Source organism: Bombyx mori, chromosome 5 (genome assembly GCF_030269925.1).
Source record: "Bombyx mori chromosome 5, ASM3026992v2".
Classification (NCBI taxonomy): domain Eukaryota; kingdom Metazoa; phylum Arthropoda; class Insecta; order Lepidoptera; family Bombycidae; genus Bombyx; species Bombyx mori.
This window is the reverse complement of record NC_085111.1, coordinates 4,986,371-4,997,118: the sequence shown is the minus strand read 5'-3', so window position 1 is coordinate 4,997,118 and position 10,748 is coordinate 4,986,371. Positions and strand designations below refer to the sequence as shown.

The following is a 10,748-nucleotide window of genomic DNA, read 5'->3' as shown; positions in this document are numbered from 1 at the left end:
TGTGAATAGCGATCACCTATTTCGAGCACTGGCAACTCGCTCTAAACAGCTGTTCGAGGCGATCGATAGATGTCAGTGTGTATAACTTTATTTTCGCTACCTACGCCGCAGAGCAACGGTATTCGTAGTAAATCACATTGCTTTGCTATCGAACAATATCTCCAAACGCGGAGGCGAGCCGCTATGTTTGATAACATCCACTAATTTTTATTTTCGATGGAGGAAACAAGCGATAGTAGAAGTTATGATGAACATTTATACTATAAACATTGCTGGCTAAGATATCAAATAAATATTCGGAAAATGTGCGCTTAAAAATGACTTGAGAAAGCTCAAAGCAGTGTTTGGATTTTGTGTGCCGATGGTAACGATGGCAAATTCTCCGACGAGCATAGAAACTCAAATAGACAGTTTTTTAGAGCAATTTAAAAGAAGTGCTTCTAAAGCTATGGAAGAACGTATGGATTGGCCAGATGGAACGTCTCCAGGAGTTGTCGTCAAGTCCCGCAGTAGTTGCTTCGCTATAGAAACAGCCGCAGGTAAGTCAAGTCACTCTTAAAAATCAAAATTTTGTATTGTGCTGAAACTTCATTATTCTGTAATAGAAATTTTGTAAGTACAAATCTAAACAGCCAACCACATACTATACATTATCATGACGTTTAAATGGAAATTACAGATCGTCTCGTGTCTGATGTTGATTCCGTGTGTATTTTTACGCAAGAAGAAACTCACTTTTATTTAAGTCGCTATCTTTATTAAATGTTGTACAAAATATAAACACACTTACATACATTTTCTACAGCTCGTAAATAGATTATTTAAAAATCGATGCACCCACGTGATTCTTTTACATTACGTTTACTTACATGGGCTTTCCCGCCTACAACATATTTTGAAACAGTCACGTATATGTGCATATACCTAGATCAATTTACATTTAACGAAGATTTAAACAAAAAACGCACTAACTTTTGACGTTTGACATTTAAGACATAATAGGATGTCATTTTCTTAATTTCATTTAATCCGACCCACGAAGAAATGGATTACTTGTTAATTCCTGGATAATCCTGTCTCTTCGTTACGTAATATTGGGATTATTTGTTTGATGAAGATTAAGGGAAGAGCGAAAAGAAAATATCCAAAGTAATACTTGGTTGGTTGATTCAGAGGCCCATTTGAAATCTCTACAATCTTTTTTCTTCTTAAGAGGTCCCTCAATGGCTTACCTGATTGAATTTACCATTTTCTTAGGTATTTTTGAGAATAGATACAAATAGTTTATTTGTTAACCATCGTTAACCGTTGATGAGTGAACGAGCTTACGGCCCACGTTATGTCGAATGAGCGTTTATGGGATTCCATAGACATAACAACGTGAATGTCGCCAACCACTCCGATCGAAGTCTCAATTATTATTGTATTATATGACGGCTGTTCCGTCCTTCAAACCGGACTCCGGTACGCATCACTGCTTTGCGGCAGATATAAGCCAGGATGTGGTACCTAATCATGAGGGCTTTCAATACGCCAGCTGTGGCTGTAACATTTAATGGCGCTGTTGTCCATTCTCCTGTGAATCGGAAAGAGATGGAGTGATGCTATCCTAAATCACACTATAACACACAACCGTGCTACATACACTTTAGATACCCTAATCTTACTTTAAAAACCTGCTTGTACCTACTTTTGCCTACACTCATAAACATCATCACGAGTCTGCCTGTCTTACTACTGCAGTGCGGACACCTACAGCAGCTGCCTCATCTTTGGGTCTTTCGCGCTTTAATTTCCTACTTAAAAACAGTGTTTCCGGCGATATCCGAATGTACGTCTAATAAGCATCACCTCCTTGTGCTTTCAGTGATGCTTTCACAATATCTACTCTCATTAATACAGGATAGTATTTTAATAATTTCCTTATTTCCTACGTAATCGCCTTCGTTTTTTTATCTTGAATACACGCAGTAGGGCGTATTATAAACTCCCATTTGTTTTCCACGTTTTGTTTAAAGGGTAGACCAGACTTTAGTCCAAATTTCTTGTGGCGGATGCCGTGATTCGTGTGGTCTTTAAAAACCTACGTAAACTTCTTAGCGTATTCATATATACTATTAAAAAACGAATACTTACTAAAACTAGCTCGTATTTTTCCAAAACAATAATGTGATTATGAAAGTCATGCTGTTAACAGACTCAAAGATAAGGAATTTTCATATTTGTAAACTTATGCTGCAAAAAAATAAATAATCTTCGTGTCTCAAAGTTAACGGTATCCCTTCCGTCGTCGGCATATTTGTGATCACCACCGTCACAAATTAAAACTTTAATGACTCCCTGTATATTTCGGCATTGATATTTCTCGATTTAAAAATATTGTATTGAATTGTAGTCAGAAGCAGAAATAGGTGTGTGCAAAGAAGGGCCCGTTTCAGAGTAGACACAATTATCGTGAAGCCAAATCGGGACATCGTCGGTAACGTTAGGCTGTGATAATAATAAAATGCTCAGCTACTGCACAACGCAGAGTATCCTGTGCAGTAGCAGAGATAGAGAAAACGAATATAACTGAGCTCGTGCGTCGTATGAAGTCGAGTCTCTTTTATTATAAAATAGAGATGCCTAATACGATCAAAATGTTTCTTTTTCGATTGATTTATCAAAATAAGATCTAGTTTTTAAATATAGCAGACGATTACGGAATTTTGGATAAAAATTTATTTGTATACTTGATTGTTAACAATTAACCTTATAAGTATCTTCAGTTTGAGGACAACACGAATTCCATTACATTCATCGTAACGTATAAATGTGGATGTTGAAAAACAAAACAACTAACAGACTCGTGTCATATCACTGTAATATTACTAACGAGAATAACATTTTAACGGATGTAAAACCCAGACCCCGGCGTATCCGTGGTATTTGACGGCTCATTTTTGTTCCACATCGCTGCGGACCCTCCTTTATTAAAAAGAACACGTTTCTTTGTGCTATGCACTAGTGTGCAAGTGTGCACTCTGATTTTATACACATATTAATAAATAAACTTTTAACAAGTATGTTTTATGAAAAGTAGAAAAGTGCAAATACTGTGTAATGATATATTAAAAACAATTTATTATGATCAAGCGATAATCACAAATGAAAATACATGTGTAATTATGTATGTATATTAGATCATGTTTATTTGCTTTTAATTTTCTTCAAATTAGGAAATATTGATAGTCAATTAACAATTGAGCACTTTAAAAGTTTTAATGGCAAAAGCAAAAAATATCATCATAAATCGTCAGCATTCACGTGTACACTGTACATATTTAGCACATGGCTTTGGTATTATAATCTTTAGTTTTATAGTGCAGTCAGAATGGTAATGTATCTTTCAGCTTATCATTTTAATTGTTTCTTGTATTTGTCAAAACAATATTAGCAAAACGAGTTGAATTATATTACCAAACGTGATTAATAATAAACTACAATAGATAAATCCTATTATTTATCAGTTTTATTTGATACTAAAATGATTCCAAGCTGTCACATAAAATAATACTTACATTGTTACATATTTATGTTTCAAATAAAAAGTGTTAATTATTACAAGCATCGTTTCACTTTTCATTGCGTGCACGAAAACCTAAAAATGCAAATTGTTACGGATGATGAGCGACAAACGAATATCAACAATTTTAATTCCCAATAAAGGAAAACGACGCTATTTTAAAATAAATTTATCAAACACACGAATAAAGTTTGATAATCCGAGTAATTATAGTTATGTTATTATATTTTTTATTTTAAAAATGTAATATAAGTCAGATTCTTTGAATACCTATATGTTTTTCTCTGATGTCTTAAAATGATACCCTCAACATCAAAGTAACATAATATAATTTAAATTAAACAGTCGTTCCACTCAAAACACTGCATTAAAATTTATTGTTTCAAATTTCGCGGGCTACACAGCGTCGATACGGAAATTCGCTACAGACGCTCTCTGGTGGCGGCGCACTGTACTAATTACGTGTTCTACGGCGTCCTCCGATTTTGTTCACGGAAAGTATATCGCCATATTGCTTCCGTGAATTCAGTGAAAAATTTGTACATTTCTCTTCAATTATGACTACAATGCCAGAATGAAGTGATAAAAAACAATCTACATTTTATCAAAATTATCCTCGATACGTTGTTTTGTGTCTCAACTACCAATACGGCCCGTAAAAGGTAAGTTTCATTCTTTCTTTGCCATGACTATATGGCCCAATATTCCACGGGAGTTCGATCCGCTATGCGATAATGAAACTTAAAAAATGCGATTAAGGTTAATAATTGCGCGGTTTTTGTTATGTTTATTTACATGAATTTGAAAAGTCAAAACGCGGTTTTCTTGTAAATGTAGTTAAATGTACAAAGTTTGTAGTTTCTCATTTGTGTCGGGGCGGGTTTGGTGTCTCTTTGTACATACACGTATGTAGGTACATGTGATCTGACATGACGATCGGTTTTAGCGTCGAGCTGAGATGTCGTATGAGAAAATGGAAGTTGTAAATCCTGCTGAGAAGGAGGCGAGCGAAGTGTTGCATTCCCTTCTTTCGGTGGAGAGGCGTAGTGTGGATAGCAAAGAGTCGATCATAGTCTCGATACCGTCCGACCAAAACGGCGGAGGTGAATACGGGGAGAACGCTCAGTGGCACACACCAGTCATGGGACAACATTCAGTTTTTGAAATGGGAGCCCCACAAAATATTCAACAGCATACCTATAATGGACATCAAGAACAGGTAAGATAAAACTTTTAAATAACTAAGAGTAACAAATTTAAGTATCTACATACAAATATTCTTTGGAACATACAATGATTCTAAATGAAAACTGTTTGATATCTATTTAATTTTATTCTTGAACCGCAATGAACTTGTTGTGTGGTGTTATAAGATTAAAAATAAATTATTTCAGGTTCTCTGGCAAGGGCACACTATTCAGGTGGAGAATGGTAATCCAAATTTAACAAACATGCAAGGGCAGTATACTATAGAGTTTGAACCTCAAGTGGATGGTGAGTCCGGAGAATTAGATGTGGATACAAAACCAAAGGTAGAGAAGAAAACGGTTCTTAAAAAAAGAAAAAAAGCTGATTCTGACAGTGACGAGGAGGTGTTGGACAATAAATTGGAAGACAATCCTACACAGGTTATACATCTTAATTTATAATAATATCATTGTTTCAAAAGTCTGTCGATATTAAAGATATTAAATAAAAACATATCACCACAAAATATTTAGGTGTACCTAACCGCAAAAAAAAAATTGCCTGTCCATTTGTTTGCTTGAGTAAAACTCCAAAACTTTACATTGATTTTGATGAAATTTTATTTTTAAAAGCTTATGCTTAAATGCACTTCAATATATTGAATATTATTTTGTTTCCCTGAATCTTGCATAATACAAACTTGCAACATTACAACAATAACATCATATATATTTATTCACATCCATCTTAAACAAACTCTCATTTGAACTATATTGATGTTGTGTATTTCAAATTTAAAACTTAATTCAATAACAGGATAGTAAAAAATAATTACAAATAAATCTTTCAGGTCAAAGAGAGACTGAGAAGAGGCTGCGACTGTAAAGATAACTGCTATCGAGGGCTTAATCCTGAGGCAGTATATCGTCACCGCCTCAACATAGCTGAACTCACAAAAAGCGAACACGACATGTACTTGATGGGCATCACAATGGCTAGCTTAGCAAATCCAGCAGAGACTTCCCGGCACAAAGTAAGAAGGAGATTAAGAGCCTGCTACGTATATCAAGGTAGAAAAGTTTGTTTGGAAGCATTCTTATATCTTGAAAATGTGACACACTATCAGTTAAAACGTATCCGGCAACATGTGATGACCCATGGTGTTGCACCTAGGATACATGGAAATGTTGGTAAGAAGCCCTATAACACTTTCACTTTAGACATATACAAACATGCAACGAATTTCCTTAAGGAATATTTGAAGCAACATGCAAATTCTCCTAAAGATGTTCAGCCTTCAGGAGAAGGTAAGAAAGGCAGCAAAACCATTATTATCCAAGGAGACTCTCGAAAGCACTTGTTCGAGGCTTATAAGGAGTATGGAGAAATCTTAGAACCAGGTGTTAAATTAATGGGTTATTCAACCTTCCGAGCGTTTATGAAAGACCAGTTTCCACATGTTAAATTCGCCACCAAAAAACAAGAAATACCAAAGGATATGATTCCGTTTCGAAGTGGCAAATGCATGTCTTATGATAAAAACAAAGACCCTGTCAGGATGCAGCAAGAGAAAGAAAAGGCCGAGGCGAAGAAGGCAGCTATGGAGGCCAAGAAGAAAGAGGAGCACGATAGAGAACATGCTCAACAACAAGCCCAACAACAGCAACAGAAACAACAGCAAGTGCAGCAGCAGCAGCAGCAGCAACAACAACAAGTCCAGCAGGTGCAGGTACAGCAACACCAACAGATGTCGAATCAACCGCACGTCGTCATACACCAGCAGCAGCCGCAACAACAGCAGCAGATGCAGCAACAGATGCTTGTGCCCCAAGTGAGCCAGCACCAGCAGGTGCTCACACAGCAGGTGGGCGGGGTGCAGCAGGTCTCACAGCAGCACTGCGTGCAGTCGCTCGGAGTGTCGGAGGAGGGCGGCCAGCAGGTGGAGATGGCTCAGCAGGTAATACCGCTCGCCGTGGTGCAGCAGCCGCAGGCCTACATCGTGACGCCGGTCTCGCACTTCCAGACCCGCGTGCAGGACGCGTGGTACAGACATTGAGTAGAGTGCAGCGACTCTTCTCCTTTATTTTTTGGCTCCGGCACGGTTTGTGCATTAGCCAGCGTCAAGTAATAAGACTTTTATAATTCGCCGTTTTAATTATTCACAGTTTATGAATAATAAAAAACGAGATGAAATGAAATGAAATGAGATGAGATGATATTGGATGAAATAAAATCTCAGTAAAATTGTGGTTATTTACTGAGACTTTCAGTGGACTTTTTGGAGGATCCCAAGAAGCTACGTCCAGCTACTTGTTTCATTTTCCCACATTTGTGCAGAGAGATTAAACCCGAAGAAACACTAAATAGATAAAATACAACAATTCACACAACTTCGCTCTTCGCGTTCCCGCCAAAAAGTCCCAGCAGCGTCTGGGCATGACGGGCTACAACGGATGCGAACATGTTTACGTAATAGAGATCTCGCAACGACTAAACTGTTGTTAATCGAAATGGTTCCTTAAGAAATCGATGTTGCGTCGACTTGATCGATGATTTTACGCCATACGTAACATCGGCAATAGACTCGAGGTTAATTTAGCTTATACCTTTTCAGTATTGGTCTTAAAACTGATTTAATAGCGACCTACCTTTAAGTGTTAACATATTTACACCACATAAAAGATTTAGCTATGTAGTTAATTTATAAGTGATTATAGTGGAACCTTGAAACTTTTTTTTTTATTTAGGACACAAGTATACTTATTTTATGCTCAATAAATAGTTAATATTGTTTGCATCAAAAATAAATTGATAAATTTTGTTTGCACCTGCACTTCATCTATGGAGCCATTGAGACATCACAATTGTATGCATGAAGCATAGAGTTCATTTTAAATTTAAAGAAAGCAGTGCCTTTATTACGTGTAATTCGTGAGTGGAATACGGTAAGACGATTTTGAAAAATAAATGTAGAATTAGGTTTTTACAGTGAATTTTTTGAGTGCTCGTCAATGATGTAGTGTAGTTATTAGTCTTGTTTGATTGGTGAGACGGTACGCGCGGCGAAACATAATGGTGTACATTTTAATTTGTCTTATAATTTATGTTTTTAAATTCGTCGCTTATTTATTTTTCTAAATTATACATATCACAATGTTCGCGTATTGTGTGCGTGAAAATAAATTCACTACATAATTTAATCTATTATTTGATAGCTCTTTGGAAAAGACTGTACTTGTGTTGTAGCGTGAATATTGTAATTTAATCATAAGGAGTTATAAATGAAGGAAATAGCTTTTCTTACGGCAAAGATAATGAAAATACTATTTATTATATGGTGATAAGCGATGGTCCACCGTCGGTTATGGTCAATCACAAACAAGCAAAAGATGGCGGTCAAAGAGCCATCAATTTTTAATCAGTTCCTTTCTGTTAAGTAACTTCTACTATGATGAAAATGTTTTGTTTCCGAATGATTTCCATAATCATCGTTATAATTATCGTAGTATTTTAGTGCATATTTTTATACCTGAAACGGAAATTTTGTACACATTTTTACATAACGAATGTAAGTAATGTTTATTTGTTTCGAATTGTAAAGAATGTACAAAAATGCTGAACATTTGCCTCAATTATTGAAAGGTAATATTTTTTTTTAATGTGCATGAGACGCATGTTTTTTTAAAACAGCCCAGTCCAAATTAATTGGTTTTAAAATTTTGGTGTTTAGAAGGTAAGTCAAGTGAAAGCAATAAATAATTTTAAAAATACCAATAGGGTACCATTGATTTATACTTAATATAAAAAATAAATAAAGGATATATTATTTTTTTAGAATTTTATAGATATTCCATACCGTGATGATGACTTTGCAATCACAAAACCAATTCATCTTTGTATTCACCTATATTTTGAGTGTGTCCATAATTAAGGTAACTTTTATCGCGAAAGTTTGTTAATCGTAAAAGGTAAAGGAATCGTTTCTGAAAACAAGTGCTAATAATGTTAATTTTTGGGACGGTATATTTAAATGAAAATAAATCATAAATTAGCGAATTAATATTGTTTACGTTTTCGGGTAACTACTATAATATATTTACATCGGTTTTTACTTCGGTGAGTTGCAACAATAATTATGAATACTGTTACAGCTTAATCTCGCGTAAAATTAATTATCGTTACATTATTTCAGACGTTTTGAACACTGGACAGTTGAATCGACATTTGAGTATTTTTGATTCTGCTGCCTACATTCTGTATCGAATCTACTAAAATAGTATAAATGACAGTAATGAACGCGGGATTATGCCGTAAGAGTAGTTTTAATTATAACAACTTTAAAGACAAAACCAATATAGGTTTACAATACTATCCATAAACATGTACACACCGTATTTACAGTGTACAATTTTTGAGTGCTCGTCAATGATGTAGTGTAGTTATTAGTCTGTTTTGATTGGTGAGACTGTACGTGCGGCGAAACATATAATGGTGTACATTTTAATTTGTCTTATATATTATGTTTTAAAATTCGTCGCTTATTTAATATATGTACATTATCATGTACACACCATATTATATAGACAAATATCTAGAAAAACAAACAACGAAATGCATTAACTAAATGACACAGGCGATGATTCTGTTTTAGCACTCACATTGAATTTTTTTTACATTTTTTCTTAAATAATTTAAAGTCCCACTGTATGATAAACGAAGGTATTATGATGTATTAATTATACAATTTTGTATTTTCATCGGTTTTCGCGAATCGTAGACAGAATTCAAATTACTTTTACAGTTTAAATGTCGTGTTTTGTTATTTACAGTTTAGTCATCCGTGATCACAAAAACTAAAAGTAGTTTTTATTATGTATACAATTCCGTTTTTACATGCATTAATTTATAGGTCCCGAAGCGCTCGAATCGTTATTGACCCTCCGTACTTAGTTGTGGGCACTTGTGGGTAGTCTGATAGTCTCGTACAGCAGTTGGGTCGTCGGTTCTTGTCCGCCGCACGCCACGCCCTCGGTTCCCGTGTGAACGTCATTTGCTTTCGCCCTCAATTCATTTTCGCACACCACATCGCATGTGGATTATTATCAATTTGATTATTTTATTCGATGAACCTATACCGTTTTGGAATCGATTTATTGGAAACTTGACAATCGAGCTTGCTACTTCAAAAATGATCGAAATGCTTAACCTACCTACCTGCCTACCATCTGTTGAACAGTAAATAAAATCATTAATATTTTCAGTTTACTTGCATGACAATTGTTCTTTTTTTTAAAAACTGCTTTTCAAAACGACGATTGAAATGAAGCTAACCTGTATACCTACTTGCTGATTTTAAATAATAGTACGCTACTTGTATGTTATTACCGATAAAAATGTCCCATCGATTTAACTATCAATTATTATTATTTTAAACATATTTTAAAGGATTAGTTTAATTGAATATTTCACAACAACTTATTTAATATTTAAACGTAACTAATTTAATATTAATCTTTGGCTACTATAATTAATTAGCAGTGTGTGCGGAATGTTTTGAAAATCTCATTTTGAGCTAAGATAGTATTAGTGTAATGTGTAACTGATAGGGTGTGTGTTTAATTATTTACAAGTTAATCATAGACAGTACAGAGAATGTGCCTAGAAATTATGCTAACCAATGTATTTTTATAGTGCAATAATATGTAAGATTGGAACCAGACTCATTTTTAATAGAAATTAATTGATCATTAAAATTATTTCTATTTTGCAGTGAAAAAATGGTATTTTTTGTCATTGAACTTTTTTAGTGAAGAAACCAAATTTTAAAATTGCTTCAAACCGTAATTATTGTCCTTAGTATAATATTTGGCTGCCATGTTCCAAATTAACTGTAGGAAGACATGATGTGATAGAAAATAAACTTTTTTACGCTACATTAAGTATTTTCAATTGAGTTTTATGGGGGCTTTAGACGGTCCAGGTCTGGACGGGGTCG

At 34.8% G+C, this 10,748-nt stretch overlaps 2 protein-coding genes across 4 annotated transcripts in view; both read left to right on the top strand.

The window, feature by feature from the left end:
- The first annotated feature begins 88 nt into the window (after positions 1–88).
- The window catches only part of LOC101739892 (guanine nucleotide exchange factor DBS), a 112,500-nt gene continuing 101,840 nt past the window's right edge, over positions 89–10,748 (top strand). For all 3 annotated transcript variants that reach the window (XR_009973153.1, XM_012695652.4, XM_062668572.1), the window contains exon 1: positions 89–539. Coding sequence is in view for 2 of the 3 variants with exons in the window: in XM_012695652.4 (XP_012551106.1) it covers positions 362–539 (178 nt within the window). In the remaining variant the exon portion in view is untranslated. The remainder of the gene's footprint in view (positions 540–10,748) is intronic.
- Positions 4,003–10,688, top strand: LOC101739757 (uncharacterized). The gene is made up of 4 exons (XM_021352089.3): positions 4,003–4,227; positions 4,512–4,784; positions 4,960–5,193; positions 5,604–10,688. The coding sequence occupies exons 2-4, from the start codon at positions 4,524–4,526 to the stop codon at positions 6,807–6,809; spliced, it is 1,701 nt and encodes a 566-aa protein (XP_021207764.1). The 5' UTR covers positions 4,003–4,227; positions 4,512–4,523; the 3' UTR covers positions 6,810–10,688.